Source organism: Lissotriton vulgaris, unplaced genomic scaffold (assembly GCF_964263255.1).
Source record: "Lissotriton vulgaris unplaced genomic scaffold, aLisVul1.2 SCAFFOLD_1650, whole genome shotgun sequence".
Lineage (NCBI taxonomy): Eukaryota > Metazoa > Chordata > Amphibia > Caudata > Salamandridae > Lissotriton > Lissotriton vulgaris.
In genome coordinates this window covers 336,660-353,836 of record NW_028243036.1, presented here as the reverse complement: position 1 = coordinate 353,836, position 17,177 = coordinate 336,660, and the positions used below count along the sequence as shown (strand labels likewise).

The following is a 17,177-nucleotide window of genomic DNA, read 5'->3' as shown; positions in this document are numbered from 1 at the left end:
TGGCATCAGTCACAGACTTTTCACAAGTCTGCGATGGAGAGAAAACAAGATTGATCCTGAAGGAGAGCTTAGTTTGGATAAAGAGAAAGAGAGAGAGCACACAGGCTTACATTATATCAGACCTGGTTGAAAGACGGAAAAAAAGAAACTCACCCGGCAGAACTCTCACCTGCTGCAAGGAGGCTGAAACTCTTTGCTCCATATCATTTGTTTTGGGCATTCCGTCAATGAATTAGATGAAAGCTTGAGGAATTCAAGGACATTTTTTAAGGCTTTGGGTGCTTAAAGGAGAAAACACTAAGGACCTAATTCACAAAGGGCCTCCATATTTATGACGGAGGCCCCAAAGTCATGGGGGTGGGGGGTGTCCACACTACGGGCAGAATGTCCACAATGAGAATTCTCATTGCTGAGATTCCGCCCCGAGTGTGGAATCTCCCCCACGACTGCGGGCCTATGCCACGAGTGCGGAGACCCTTTGTGAATCAGGCCCATCAAATCCCCAAAGATTTGTCTGTACAACCTCTAGTTGTAAGATATTGGTGGATCTTGTTTCATGTGTGTGCCAAGTAGAAATGGAACTGTAAAAATATGAGAATGCAGGAATATTCAGGAATTTGAACGTTCTAACCTCTTGGGTGTCAGGGGCCGCTTCTCCGCAATGGCGGAGGAGCGTCGCCCCCCCCTGGCTTAGAGCCAGGAAGTGAAGAATAAAATGATATTTTACTATCGTTTTATTTTTCACTTGCTGACTCTGAGCCAGCCTGTGCAGGGAGGGGCGGGGAATGGGAGGAGGGAGGAGGAGTGCTATGGGCCCTTCTAAGTGCACATGTGTGTTTGGCCTGCCGTCTCAGGCCTGCCAAACACAAATAAACACCTAGGTTTCTCCAACCCGGTAGCATTGAGCAGCCGAGCTGGAGAAACCCCACTGAGCGGAGTGCTTTCTCAGCCCGCTCAGGCCAATCCCCATGCTGCTCTCAACCAGGAGGGCAGCACAGGAGATTGGATGGGAGTCTGTGACTCTGCCCCAGTGCCTGATGTGACAAGAAAGTTCACTGAAGCACGATGCGATGCTGTAGGTTGCTGGCAGGTTATGGTAAGTGTTTTCTTTCTTTTTTAATTATTTATTACCCCCTGCGGGTTCCCCCTCCTACACTCCCCCGCACCCCCTCCATCCGGCCACCACCTCGTAATTGTGTCGCCCGCCACTGTAGGGTGTCAGCATTTGTTGTTGTCCAGAAGTGCATAATTATAGTCTGAAATTCGAACATGTGTAGACATCTGTATATCCAGTCACACCATAAAAAGTGAAAGGCACATAACTCCAACAGTTGATCTGGAAGCAGAAGTAAATGGATCAAAATAGTTCTCCAAGATTCATCTGAATAGAGGATGCCACCAACTGGTTTTGGGTGAATGGTCAAGATGTATAACCACAATTTGAAAGCACATTCAATTGCAGTGTTAGTACTGTTACATGTTCAAAGTGTAACCAGTGTCATTCATGGCATACTTTTAGCTCACATTGCACCACAGCAAGTGAGAATTTCTGAAACTGGGGTTTGATTTTTCAGATACTGTTTCATAGCTGCAGGCCTGCACACTCACACAGAGCTGCCGAGTGTCACTTGTTTCATCTGGTCACTTAGTGAAGAACCTATATCATACGACAAACAGAAGGTGAGCTGAAAAATCCTACTAAGAGCGGGTTTCCAGCTCAATTGTAAAGGTCCTTCTGTACTATAAAATCCCTTGCGGGCTTTTAAACCACCAGTACACGAAATGAGGCTAAAAGGCCTTTATTTGTTTTGGGGGGGGAGAGAAGAGAGGCTGATCAATCCACAATGGGCCTTCAATCATACCCCCTCAATCAATCCTCCATTATTCTTCAGCCAGACTGGCGATAAAAGACGGCCCCTATATGGCCCCCACTACCTCTATGATGCTTCTGACATTGGCCGACTTAAAGACCTAGAACCTTCACAGCCCTGCCTCCTTTCTCACACTGTGAGGAAATGGTTGAGGTTGGCAAGTGTGCAACTGTCAGTATTGAAAAGAAAACCCATGATATCAAAACGGCTCCTCCTACAGTCTCTCAAGTCTCAAGCCTTATTGGGAAGTTAATGTACTGTGGTAGGTTCATTCATAACTTGTTGTCCCGCGTCTGAAGAAAGCAGGTGCAGCATGTGTGTGGGCTGAAGAACAAGAAGATGCCTTAGAGAAGGTGCATCATCGACCGGGCGTGGCTATCAATGGTGAAGCAGCTAGTCAGAGTTAGTGTCTGTTTTTTTAAATTATAGAACTAGAAGGTGGGGATCTTATTGCCTCCCTTGCATTAGGGTCAATGGCACCCTTGCTATGCTACTGACCAACAGCAGAAGAACACAATATATTTCTGTGGCACATCAATGCCAAGTGAAGTATCATGTGATGCTATTCCCGCTGGCTAAGGCACTGTTCTTCTACAACAACAAGAAAATGTTCAGCAGGTATGGATTGCCTCTGCTAGTTGTGCACTAACAGAGACCGAGCAATGATATTCTGATTGCAAAATCCATTCTACTGGGCTGCTACCATATTCTCATCCATCTCAATGGAAATCAAATCATGGTGTGCACTGCCCATTAGCCTTTCGTACTGCAGTTTCAGGGTTTAGTGTCAAAAAACCCTCTGCGCATCAAGAAGGGGCTCTTACAATTACAAAAAGTCATCTACAAGCCTGGAACTGGAAACCCTGTTCATCATTTGCCGCACCATCCCTGAGGGACGACGGCTAAAGAAAGTGACTAGGCAAGCGAGACGGAAAATACATTCAGATTGCGGTGAGCGGCTCAAGGCCACGTTCCCATAGCACAAAAAGATGTGTCTGTGGTGACTCAAGCTGATGAATGCCTCAGTACAGCTAAAACAATGATTGAAGAGGTTTTCTGGTGCCAAATGCTATAGAAACTATTTCATCACACAACTGGAGTGGAGAATGGTGCAGTCTCTACATAATGAAAGCAGGAGCAGAGACCCCGTCCCCTCCCCTATGATCTATTTATGCGCCATAGCCCACAAGCTGATGTGTACATCCTCTGGTTGGCTCAGGACTGCTGGACCATAACCCTTAGTGCTGTCCTGGGGAGTCAGCTTTAGAGGACCCCCCCGCTAACTAGGGGTGACGTTAGGATTCTAGGCCCTGCCACAAGGGCGACCAGGACCCAGAGGTCCTTCGCCCTCGCCACCACAAAAAATGCTATACAAACTATTTCATCACACAATTGGAGTGGGGAATGGTGCAGTCTCTACATAATGAAGACTCCGTGACTTAAGGAGGGATATTACTGAGAGATGGCCAGACTCATCTTTCCACTGCCCTGGTACTGCACATTCTGAAGCTAGCATATACGGCACTGCAAGGAATCATAAAGACAAAAGGGCAAATATATCAAAAAGGCTGGCTCCATGAGGTGTACCAACAGATAGAAAGCATGGAGGCAGGTTGCCTTCCTTGCCAAGTGAGCAGCCTGCTCTTATAACCATAGGAGAGACCTGTCCAGCCGCCTGGCCTTGTGTAAGAGTTGATTTTGTGAGGTTTCATTGATGACGCCATCTCTTCTCCTTTCACGTCATGCAGTTGAACATAACACCGAGGGGGTCACAAGCCAATGGGGAGGTTAAACTTGTGTATGACAACCCTGAATAAGACACTGAATATGATGTAATGCAGCAGGACAATGTTGAGTGACCCATCTACGGGTTTTTGATGGTCTACCACCATACTCTACATGCCCTCACTGAGATGTGATTCGGGCATAACATCAGTGGCACATTGCCAACTCATTCCACGTGGCAGCAGAAGTTCATGGTCATGGAGCCATTTGGAACGCCCTAAGTTTGGAAATACTCAAGTGAGCAACAGCGCTTTGGGACCTTACGATTCGTCTGGTAGAATATTGCTCCCCTATGTGGTGGATTAGCACGTTTTTTTTTGTTTTGTTTTTTAAAGACCTTTATTGTACCTCTAATAGTATACACAGCTTCCGGCCTACAACCCCTTGGGCCGGCCGCGATTTAGTCATTGATTTTCTGTAATATCAGGATAACACAGCCTTTGTGCCGATATCCCAGGGGTACGGTGGCGTTCAGTAACAATGTGGGTACACAATTTACAGTAGGATTAGAAATCTGGATAGGTCCGTAATTTTTTTTTTATTTTTTTTAAACAAACTTATTGAAATTGCATCAGACAGAATAGACGACATGAGCAACCATGTGCGTAGTATTTGCTTTACCTGTTATACTTAACACTTGGCATTTCGGTTCAGTTATAGGATACAGGCATAACTTCTTTGCAACATACTTTCCGTTTCATACATTAAGTAAACTTCATTACTTTTCCATCTAAGGCGAAAGTTTTCTCCAACATATCGGGCACGGGTATCTCTGACATTAGATCCTCACAGAGGAGTGCTATCTACTTAACATAGTCGTTTGCTACCCTCTCATCTCACCAGTCAAGGGGTATATATGATCTCTATCCCTCCCTCCGGAAAATAGAACTCCAGGTCAACGCACAATATCATTTCGGGGTATCCCCTTCATGGACTACTTTCAAGATCGGATAGGTCCTGTGGTGGGTCGCATAGTTGCCCTCTGTATTCGTTCCACTTCCCCCATACCCTAGTCCATTTATTGGGGCATCCTCGATGCACATACACTGCCTTTTCTGTCAGCATGGCTGTGTCCATATCTCTCCCCCATTGTGCGCAAGTGGGTCCTACCCCTGAGCCCCAGTTCCTGGCAATGTTTCGTTTAGCAAAGGCTAGGCCCAATGGTGCCCATGTCTGCATTTCCCGATTCATGTCAGTGGGCGACCAAATATTCAGTAAACAACATCTAGGTTCTCTTGGTAATTCGATACCACCTGTCTCTGATATTTCGGAGAGTATTCGGTCCCAATAAGATTGGATCTTGGGGCAGTCCCATATTATGTGAAAGAATGTGCCTGGGAGACCGCACCCACGCAAGCAGATAGGTTCTGGGATACGGCCTAGCCGGTGTAGGAGTGTGCGGGAGTAGTATATTCTGTGCAATATTTTCAATTGCACTAGCTTGAGTCATGACGGGATGGAGGCCTGATTAGCACGTTTTTATCTCCAATGTGATATCATGTGACAGAACCATGGTATAAGCTGAGAGGAGCAAATAAGAAATTAGCAGAAACCAGGCCCATTTCAAGACAATTTAAAGAGAAATAGAACCAGCGGGGATTTGGCCAGTCTATGACAAGATGCTAAGAGCTTGCCAACTCCCTCAGCATAAGTGAGTGACAGCCGGATGGTGAGGAAGCCTTCCCGAGGGGGGCTACTGTATTGGAATCCACTACCACTTCAAGACATTCTGGCAGCGGGAGGACGATACCAAACGACTTGCTAAAACTTCATCCCACAAGTATCACGATTTTGTGATGTCACAGATTTATTTTATTGGACTTTCAGGCCTTGTATTCTTTGCTAGTGTTGTTTAATGTGTTCAGTTTTTCTTAAACCTACACCTCGGTAGGAATATTGTGTGTTTCAATACAAGAAGGGCGTGTCTTCAAATTACAGGACCACCCTCCGTTGATTGTGTTTTGGTTTGGCCCTTTATTGACATCATAGTGAGAGACCTCTGAGCACGGGCTCGTGTACTTGTGGAACAGCACATTGAATTCTTCTTTGAACCTGCGTGTGCTACAGCTTAGTGCGCACACCTCAGCGGCCTTACACCCACAACTACTTGGTTTCTGATGCGCTGGTCTTCTGTAAGTCTCCCTTTCTTCTTTATCTCGACAACATCCAACCTCTCCCTCTCGAACTCCTTCCTATCTGCTCTTTCCCTTGCCATGTTTCCTCTCCCCCCCCCCTCTCTCTCTTTATTCCTGCTCCCCTCCTTGTGTTTTTTGTTCTGTGGCCCCTCCCCTCCTAACCTGCCCCTTCGCCAGGCTCCTTCTTCCGTGCAGCTTTTGTTCGGCGTTGGAACAGCTGCTATCAGATGCTGAGGCAGAAAGGTCACTGCCTTTTCAGTCTCCATTCCCACTCACTGACAGCCATGGGGGTTCTCTGGCTCCGCAGACGGAGGAGAGATGGGCCCGCGCTAAGACAACGAGGCACAAAGGGGACAGTGAAGGGTGGACAGAGGGAGCAAAGGCCGGTGCTTACTGTCTACATCACGACAGAGAGAGAAAAATGAGAATCAGCTACGAAAGGGAAAAGGTGGGCCTCTTCGGATACAGCTGTGATGTTAGAGATTCAATCCTGGTCACTAGGACAAGCTGCTCCGTCCCCGATACTTAAGATAGGGACTTGTTTGTCCAGTTCTGGTGTTAAAGGGGGTGGGGTGGGATTTCAGAAAGCCCCAGGTCACTTTTATAGGCTCCTAGTCCTGGTTTTAAAGGGTTGGGGCAGACAATTCCGGGTCATACTCGCCCTAGCCTAGTATTAAAACGGGTGGAGGGGGCAGAAAGCTCCCGGCCATTAGGACAGTTTGCCCCAGTCCCAGGGCACAAGTCCTGAAAAAAGAAGTGGGGGGACGCTGACGTCACGACCGGAAGTGATGTCACAAAAAGTGGCTTGCACTCAGTTGCAGTTTGTGGTTATCTAGCTCTCGGAAAAATAAGTGAGGGGGCGCCATCCACCGCGTGGTACCCCGACTCGAGCCCTGCGGTCAGTCCTGGTATTAAGAAAGTGGGGAGGCACGAAGCTGTAAGTTCTTCTGTAGTTTACTTTGCCTCATTGCGTAGTATTCTTCTCCCATTGTGTTTTTTTTTGTAAATCTTTACTGGCACCCGCCTCGCCGCCAGCCCCGCTCCCCGCCGCCGCCGTTCTCGAGGCCACGCCCCCTTTTGCCGCGTCATCCCCGCTACCGCCTCCCAGCTGATCCTCCCTCCCACTTAGCTATTAATGGCGACCGCGCAGACGCGCAGCGGTCATACGCAGTGAGGGCGCCGATTGTGCGCCGAAGGCACGCCAAAGGCAAGCCCGTCTGCGCCCGTCCGCGCCTGGACCGCCCCCAACGCCAGGACCCCTGACCCCCACCGACGCAAGACGACCCGACATACCTACGACGCCGCCGCCCTCCACGCACTCAATGCCGGCCGAAACCCCGCCTGCTGCCGGGCCGGACCCTTCACCTGCAGAACCTGCAAGTTCACCCGCCACCGAACCTGCACCACACCGGCCAAGCCAAACAACAGCAGCAACCTCAAGTGCATCCTGCTCAACACCCGCTCCGTTCAAAAACACGCCGTGGAACTCTGGAACCTGCTCGACACAACATCACCAGACGTCGCCTTCCTCACGGAAACATGGATGAACGCCTCCTCGGCCCCCGACATCGCCATCGCCACCCCGGACGGGTACAAGATCATCAGGAGGGACCGCGTCAACCAGACCGGAGGAGGCATCGCCATCGTCCACAAGAACACCATCCGCATCACGACCGACTCCAACGACACCTTCGCCGCCGCCGAGCACCTCCACTTCCAGATTCACACCGACCCTAAGACGACCCTCAGAGGCACCCTCATCTACAGACCCCCGGGACCACGCACACAATTCAGCGAAGACATCATGGACTTCATCAGCCCACACGCCCTCCCCTCCGCCGACTACATCCTCCTAGGGGACCTCAACTTTCACCTGGAGAACAACAAGGACCGCAACACAGCCGCCCTGCTGGACAACCTCGCCAACCTCGGACTCAAGCAACTGGTCAACACCCCCACCCACTACGCCGGCCACACGCTTGATCCCGTCTTCTCGTCCAGCAAGCACATCACCTTCAGCCACTCCACCGGACTCCACTGGACCGACCACAGCTGCTTCCACTTCAGCTTCAGAAGGACCACAACCCGCCACCACCCGCAATAGGCTCCTCACAGAAGCTGGAGCAAGATCACCGCCGACCAGCTCACCACCTCCCTCAGCCAGAATCCACCCACCAGCACAACGGACCCCAACGAAGCAGCCCTCCACTTCACCCAGTGGCTGACCGCCTACGCCGACGAACTCGCACTACTGAAGAACCCTCCTAGCAGACCCATCAGCAAGAAGGCCTCCTGGTTCACCGTCGAACTCAAGGACTCCAAGAAGACCTGCCGCTCCCTCGAGAAAGCCTGGCTCCTCGACCAGACCACTGACAACATGACCGCCCTCAAACACGCCACCCGCAAGCACCACCAGCTCATCCGCACCACCAAGAAGAAATCACTGAAATAACGACTGGACAACAACGCCCACGACAGCAAGGAACTCTTCACCATCGTCAAGGAGTTCTCCAACCCCTGCACCGGCAACAACAACATCACTCCCTCACAAGATCTCTGCGACTCCCTCGCCTCGTTCTTCCACCGCAAGATTGCCGACATCCACAACAGTTTCGGCGCACCACCCACGCACCCAACCGTCTTACCACCGCCACCCTCCGCACCTGGGCCACGGTGACCCCCGAAGACACAGCCCGCACGATGAACTCCATCCACTCCGTATCTCCGACTGACCCCTGCCCCCACCACATCTTCAACAAGGCCGATTCCACCATCGCACCCTACCTCCGAGACGTCATCAACACCTCCTTCGACACGCCACCTTCCCGGAGAGCTAGAAGCATGCCGAGCTCAGCGCCCTACTAAAGAAACCAACAGCGGACCCCACCGACCTCAAAAACTTCTGCCCCATCTCGCTCCTTCCTTTTCCTGCCAAAGTCATCGAGAAAATCGTCAACAGACAGCTTGCCGCCTTCCTCGAGACGAACTGATCCCTCGACCCCTCGCAGTCCAGTTTCAGAGCCAACCACAGCACCGAGACCGCCCTCATCGCAGCAACCGACAACATCCGAGCCCTGCTCGACAACGGGGAAACAGCGGCACTCATCCTCCTGGACCTCTCCGCAGTGTTCGACACTGTCTGCCACCGCACCCTAATACAGCGCCTCAGCAACATCGGCATCCAAGAGAAGGCACTGGAGTGAATCGTCTCGTTCCTCGCCGGAAGAACACAGAGAGTCCGCCTCCCCCCGTTTCAATCAGAGGCCACCGAAGTCATCTGCTGCGTTCCGCAAGGATCATCACTCAGCCCCACCCTCTTCAACGTCTACATGAGACCTCTTGCCGCCATCGCACGCCAACACAACCTCAACCTCATCTCCTACGCCAACGACACCCAGCTGATCCTCTCCCTCACCAAAGACCCCGACACCGCCAGAACCAGCCTACACGAAGGGATGAAAGACGTCGCCGAGTGGATGAAGAACAGCCGCCTGAAACTGAACTCAGACAAGACGGAAGTCCTCATCCTGGGACCATCGCCCTCCGCCTGGGACGACTCCTGGTGGCCGCCATCCCTGGGCACCGCTCCCGAGCCAACAGACCACGCACGCAACCTGGGCTTCATCCTGGACTCCTCCCTCTCGATGACCAGACAAGTCAATGCCGTCTCCTCATCATGCTTTCACACCCTACGCATGCTACGCAAGATCTTCCAATTGATCCCAACCGAAACCAGGAAGACGGTCACCCAGGCCCTCGTCACCAGCCGACTGGACTACGGAAACACCCTCTACGCCGGAACCACAGCAAAGCTGCAGAAAAGACTCCAACGCATCCAGAACGCCTCCGCCCGACTCATCCTGAACATCCCTCGACGCAGCCACATCTCCGGCCACCTGAGGGACCTGCACTGGCTCCCCGTCAACAAGAGGATCACGTTCAAGCTCCTCACCCACGCACACAAGTCTCTCCACGACCTGGGCCCCAAGTACCTCAACGACCGCCTGACCTTGTCCACGCCCACCCGCCAGCTACGATCCACTAGCCTCGCCCTCGCCGCTGTACCACGCATCCGAAGAACCACCGCCGGAGGCAGATCCTTCTCCTACCTGGCAGCCAAGACATGGAACTCCCTCCCCATCCACCTTCGGCTGACCCAGGACCACCTCGCCTTCAGGAGACAACTCAAGACTTGGCTGTTCGAGCAGTAGCGGACCCCCTCCCCCAAGCGCCTTGAGACCCTTCCGGGTGAGTAGCGCGCTATGCAAATGTCATGATTGATTGATTGATTGATTGATTGATTGATTGACGAAGCGCTGGGTCACTAATGTAGGCTGCCCCATTCCTCCTACTACGGGGGGGGGGGGGGGGGGGCAGGAAACTTTTGGTCACTAGGACAGTCTGCCCCAGTCCTGCTAAGACAGATGGAGTGCAGAGTTCCCGGTCACTGGCATAAAGTAGCCCAATCCTGGTGTCAAAGTTCGGAGTAGCACAGGTCACTAGGATCGGCTTGTCGTGATCAGATATGAAAGGTGGAATAGCGCACAGCTCCAGAGGTCACTGGGCTAGGCCAGTCCAGGCCTGGCGTCACAGCTCTGTGAATTAAAAACCTACAGGAATCTGTGCTCAGGAATGCCTCGTGCACAATCGCCCGGTCCCTAGTTTGCAGCGAAGGGCAACTCCTCCCGTGAGAGACTGCAGCCAGCCTGTCCCTGCCAGGCTCCCAGCCACTGGCATCTTATGGGCAACAGTGCCCTCTGCCGGGCCGGATGCCTGACAGGGACAGGCTGGCTGCAGCCCCCCGCAGGAGGAGCGCCCTCTTGTTGCACACCTCATTAGTCTGCCACCAGGCAATGCTTGTCACGGACTCATTAGCACAGCTTCGTCTGCAGCACTTTCACTCCGTGTGTGAGGAGGTCAGCTGCCCCAGGTACAAGCACCCCTCCCTGCCCCTGCTCCCCAGCACGCACACCCCGCCCTTTCACCTGCGAGTGGTTAATGGGCCCTGGGATGCTGCTGAGACACTTCGAGCAGCAAGGCAAAGGGACCTTTTCACCTAAAATAGGAAATCCCCGCCGGACGCCCGGCTGCTGCTTGTGCCGCATCGTGCATACAGATAGCAATATCCGCTGCCCCCAGGGGGCGCTGTCAGACTCCTAATCGGAGGCTGGCATGCTGGCTAGCACTAGCCCCCTCCACCTCCCCCCCTGCCTCCTCTATCTATCCCAAGTAATTAACTGATTCTACAGCCCTAATTAGCTAATTAGAAACTGGCCTACAAGTGTGGCAAGTGCTCCCTTTCTGCCACATAGGATGGAAATGGTTCGCCTTGGGACACGCGGGGGGCTGAGGGGGGCTTTCAGAATCCATCTATTTAGAGATGATGATAGTGCACTACTCGGGTGTTTAATTACTTGAAACCTGTGGATAAAATAGCAATTATTGTTTTACTGACACATTGGCGTGGAGCTAACAAGGTCTCTTCCCAGGGAGCACAGAGCTGTAGGGCACTGGTGGTGGACGGGTCCTGTCACGGTGGCAGAGCCACGGGGAGTACACATTTCTAAGCCGTGTGAGCAGGCTGGTCCAGTCATGGCATTAGAGGCAAGAGGGACAAACAGCAAGGTGATGGATGGAAAGCTTGAATTACGATCTGACACCAGGGATCGCTCAATCCACATTCCAGTGCATCTTTTTTTACCCACCATTCACCATGAATTATGGAAACAACAGCATTATCCGCCATCTTTCATGTGTCCCTCAGGCTGTTGAAGCATTTTGTTCTGATGCTGATCACCCCTGAATGCTCTGGTTCAAAAAACGATCTGCCATGCTATAAAATGATCCACTCATATTTTATGCACATGCACAACCCCTTCACCCCACAGCCAGGCCTATCATCCCTCGATTTCCTCCAGATTGAGTCCAGCACCACCACGAAAACCGCCCTTGAACTATTTGCCAGTGATCACCATAATGGAAGCTGCCAACATCACTCCCTCTATCCACTTGGGAGCCCTCAGACCCATGCCCCACTACATCTTTACAAATGTCTAGACCCCATTGCACATCCTTGACCCCTGTGCTCAACTTTATGCTCGCCACCACGATGCATTCAGTTTTCTGGAAACACACCACCATCCTACCCCTCCTCAAAAAACCATTGGCAGATCGCCATACAAGGCAAATTAAAGGCCCATCTCCCTCCTTCCCTATCTAGCCAAAGTCCAAGAGAAGATCATCAACTCTCGCCTGGCCAACCACCTTGATGCAGACCACCTCTCAGACCCTTCATAATCAGGCTTCAGACCCATCCACAGCACAGAGACAGCCTTCATCGCAGCCGCCAACAACATGCACCTCATCACGGACAAATGAGACACAGCAGCGCTCATTCTCCTAGACCTCTTTGCGGCCTCTATGAAGTACCCCAGGGATCCTCACTGAGCCCCACCCTGTTCTAACATCTGGCCCCCTTGCCAGCATCGTCCATTCACACAAGTTCGTCATCATCATTTGCTTAGATAATGCCCAGCTCATACTCTCCCTCCAAGAAAACACGTCCACTACCCAAGCCACCTTAGCTAGGTGCATGTCCTCAGTAGCCGACTGGATAAGCAGGAGCTGCCTCTAACGCAACAGTGGCTAGACCGAAGTAGTTCTTTTCAGCAAAGACACCTCACTCTGGTACCCAGCCTGGTGGCCTACCAAGCTAGGCCCCGCTTCCCTTCCCTCCATTGCTTCCAGGAACTTGGGGATCATGATTAACAACCAAATCTCCATGGCTGACCAAGTCAACAAGGTCACATCGACCAGCTTTCACACCCCCAAACTGCTCAGTAACATCTTAGAATGACTCCCACAGTTCAGTGACACAAGTCTTCATTACCAGAAGGCTCAACTATGGCAATGCCGTCTCCGTAGGCATCACATCCTAGCTCACAATAAGGCTCCAGGTGGTTCAGAACACAGTTGCCAGTCTCGTGCTCAATCTACCTCACTGAACTCACATGACCAAGCTCCTCAAAGACCCTCAAGAGTTCGGATACAGAAATTGTCCATCTTCAAGCTCCTCACACAGACCTACAAAGTATACATAGCTTAGGTCCAGCCTACCTCAACAACTGCATCCATTTCCACACCCCCGCCTGACACCTCCGTTCAGCCAGCCTAATTCTCTCTCCTGTGCCCTCATTATTGGAGCCAAAGCTGGGGGATGATATTTCTCATACATCGCTCCTAAAGCTTAGGACAAACTCCCCTTTCCCATCAGAGCAGCCAGCTCTGTCCTCAAATGCAGCAAAAAACTGAAGACCTGTCTCCTCCAATAGGCCTCCGTCAGACAGGCCATTCTGCTCCTTCATAGATGCCAGGAATACCCTATTGGGTGATGTGTGCGCCATACAAATAAGAATACCATAACATAACAGTGATTCTTGGGTACCATATATGCTGCAAGCCCAGCACAAAGGTGCAGGGGTACAGAACAGGCACCCTAGAGGGTGGACCAAGAGGTTCATGTGAACAGGGCTTAAATTCAAAGGAAGCCTCAGGTTTAGACACTTCTCAAACTGCAAGTGGCCAGGCCTTGATGTTCTTCTGAGAAGGGCTAGTGAGTGGGCATTTATGGAATACAAATCCACCTATTGAGCTAGTGTCCCTGTATGTGCTTCAGCTAAGAGACTATTATCTTCACACCTGCCTGTCTATTAATAAAACTGCTTCATATATATTGACAACAGGCAGTGATATTAGCAAAGATAAATGGATATTGAACAACATAGATACAGAGATATTAAAGATTTACAGGGATATCAATAACAGATATAAAGATATCAACACTAGATTCTGATCTAATAGAGGAAAAGATATTGATGACAGCTATATTGACATGATAAAAGATACAGATATATTCACAATGCTAAGATCTTGACAACAGATACATAGATTGTGAATACAAATACATTGTAGATACTGACCCACAGATACAACAATATTAACAAAACTGAGATATTGTAACGGGGAAAAAGATACTGAAACCAGATAAAAGGATATTGCCAACAGAGATATTGCCTGCAGATATTGACAAGCGCCAACAGATTCAGAAATACCAAGAACTGGTACGGAACCGTTCACACAATACAGAGGTATCGAAAACCGGAACAGATATAGTGATGATTGGTACATTAACAGTGATAACAGTAAAAATAGTATCAGTAACAGGTCCAATAATATTGATAGTGGATGCCACTACTTGATTGAGGTAGAGGCAGAGGTAGACTGAGGTTAGTCCACTCTGCTCGTGATCTCAGATCAAACCACCTCCGTCTCCTACTCCCCCCTCGATTTCATCGGGTTAGAAAAGGAGGTAGAGCCTTCGCAGTGATCACGTCAAAATTGTGGAACTCCCTTCCACTCAATCTCCGCTTGCTCAAATCCGAATCCCTGTTCAGAGGCAAATTGAAGACATGGCTATTCTCTGGCTACTAAGGTTGAGGTCCTTGCTGCCTAGATCCATAGAGCCGGGACACCCCCGTTGGGGGGAGCTGTGCGCTTAATAAATGTTACTCTAATAATACTAATAATAATAACAGATAAGGGGTATGGACAAGTGATAGTTAAAAGTAGACTGTAGACATATTGAGAACATTAAATAAAAATTTACAATTGATGTATAGATACTGATTGTGAATAAATATATTGTCAATAGATATTAAGCTATTGACCACAGATATATAGATATTGAAAACAGAGAAAGGTATATATGCATAAATGATGGTTCTAAAAACAGATATAATGATCACAAATGCATTGTTATTGACAACATATACATAGATAGGCAAATGATACAAGCTAGTCACAGTAGGTTAGAGATATTGACAATAGATAATAGAATATAAATACCATGTACATCAAAATTGTTATCAAATACATAGTTATTAACAGCAAGCACTTTGATATTGATATCAGATACTCAGATATTGATCACAGATACAGAGCTATTGACAACTGATAAAGGGATATTGGCAACAGTCTTATAGGTTTACAATGGCTGTATGACACAACCACGCATTCTTTTTCCACGCGTTCCTTAACAACGTGGGCAGAACAACGAATTGCGTTGTAAATGTTATACGTTGTTCAGACGCATTTGTTATTCTGCCCATGTTGCAAAGTCAACACGTTGTTCGGCGATCATTGTATTTGCCGTTTTCCCTTTACAATACACAGACAGCATACCTTTGCAATAGATATATAGGTATTGACAGTGGGTGTCCCCGGATGAGTAGCACAGGTACAGAGGCCAAGGGTCGGCCTTGACGAAGGTGTGACTACAGGCCCCTCTCCTTCCCGGAGAGACCATGATGTAGTATTGCAACGTCAAAGATATACGCAGTGAAGGATCACCATTCAGTGAATTTTGTATGTGTGTTATGATATTGGCATGCGATTTAAGGAGTTCCTATTTAGGGACATTAAGGAGTGGTGCCAAAGGATCTAGGTTCCTATGGTCCTGATGAAGAGCCAATAGTCAATAGGGGCAAGGCTCGAAACATGTTGACCTTGAAAAACATAGGCACATCATAACTTGCTTTTTTCAAACCAACCCCTGATTTTTAAATCATACCAACTGGATGCAGGAATAAAGCAAAGAGCCCTACTAGTCAGGTATTTTTAATTTAGTTTAGCACCCCCCCCCTCCCCTCCCATATCATCGTCCTTATCATTTTAAAAAACACCATTAAGTGCTCCAGCGTATCTGTAGGTCTCAGCGCGCCCCAATCCGCAGTGGATTGGGAAGAACCCCAATGATGAAGCCTGCCACCAGGGGGTAACCCTGGTGGATGAGGGTTTTATAAGAAAAACTGAGTTTTTCCTTTACGTGGAGAGTTTTGTTTAAGTATCCCCTGCTGGGTTCCCGTTTTTGTATTGATAGTGGGTGTATATATACAACTCCTCTGCCTCTCTAGTACCTAAAGAACATTTACTATCGTCAGGCTTCTGCTGTGCATGCTTTCAAGCTCTTCCTCATTGATAATGGAAATGCTTAAACATAATTTCCCAAGCATGACTGTTTACAGTCGATTCCAGCAGGTTCCTTCACCTGTCTCTGATAGCTGTAACCAGCAAATGCTGTGGGCTGCTCTGATGCTCCCCCTGAGTGGATTCTATAGCCATCTGTGGAATAATGCACAGCAGTTAATTAATTGAAAGAGCTTTTATCTCTCATTTCTCTTCTCAACATTACAAGGTTAACCAACCAATTTGATCTAAAACCGGATAAGAGCACCATTCTAGTCACCATTGTGGGTCACAACAACGCTTCCCACACATGGCCACACGTCAATTCAACCCCCTTCCAACTAAACACACCCCCACAGTGTAGTCCGCCTGCTTGCATCCGTCGGCGCGTTGTCAGGGGTATGAACCGCTATGTAAATACAATTACAAAAAATAACAATTATGATAAAATATAATGTATGATCATGTTATTGTTCAATAATATTATACGATACAGTATATGACTATTTTATGTAATATTGGTTTCTGTTAATGATGACAATAGATGACAGTGTAATCAAATGAAATATTTTGGGGAAATTTCATTGACATAAAAACCGTTTGCTTAAATGTATACATGTAATTTTCACTACTGAAGTGGAAAATATCTAACAGTCATTTATTTGTGAAATCAGTTTGTGCCATAGCTGCATGCGGTACGTTAGCAACATGCACCACATAACTTTGGAAACGGCATGGAAAAATACATTGCACAAGAGGGGATACTTCGCGTACAATTTAAGAAAGAAGAAATGAAGCAAATGCGCAATTTTGGCCACTTCTAGACATAACACCATTGTTATTTGAATACATTTTGTATTGTCACTTATTGTATATATCGCATACAATTTGACATGTTATATCTTTGCATTATAACCATTCTTGAAGATATTAAATAATAATGACGTTTTTTGTTGAAGTTACAGGTGTCTGAATTGCTCCACTTTGCTAGAATATAGTTTGAATTTTTTCTTGCCTTTCTACTTCTCTCTGGTCGTTCTGTTTCCTCACATCCACTTGCTTCTCAAATTGATGGCTTGCAATGCTTGCAATGATTTCTCCTGTCGGTTTTTTTCTGTGATGACTCTTTCTTCCTCTGTACCCGTTGCCTGCCTCGGTGTGACCTGAGATGATTTTTCCTTCCTCCCTCTCTGCCATATAGGTATGCGGATCTTGGTGAACCTGCTTCTGGACACGCTCCCCATGTTGGGTAACGTTCTCCTCCTCTGCTTCTTCGTCTTCTTCATCTTCGGAATCATTGGGGTCCAGCTCTGGGCGGGCCTGCTCCGGAATCGCTGCTTCCTGGAGGAGAACTTTACCATGT

The 17,177-nt window shown here is 48.9% G+C and overlaps 1 protein-coding gene across 1 annotated transcript in view; it reads left to right on the top strand.

Annotated features, from left to right (window-relative positions):
- The window catches only part of LOC147668734 (voltage-dependent T-type calcium channel subunit alpha-1I-like), a 523,924-nt gene that overhangs the window by 182,777 nt on the left and 323,970 nt on the right, over positions 1 to 17,177 (top strand). Inside the window, exon 2 of the mRNA XM_086948467.1 lies at positions 17,016 to 17,175. Coding sequence (XP_086804593.1) covers positions 17,016 to 17,175 — 160 coding nt within the window. The remainder of the gene's footprint in view (positions 1 to 17,015; positions 17,176 to 17,177) is intronic.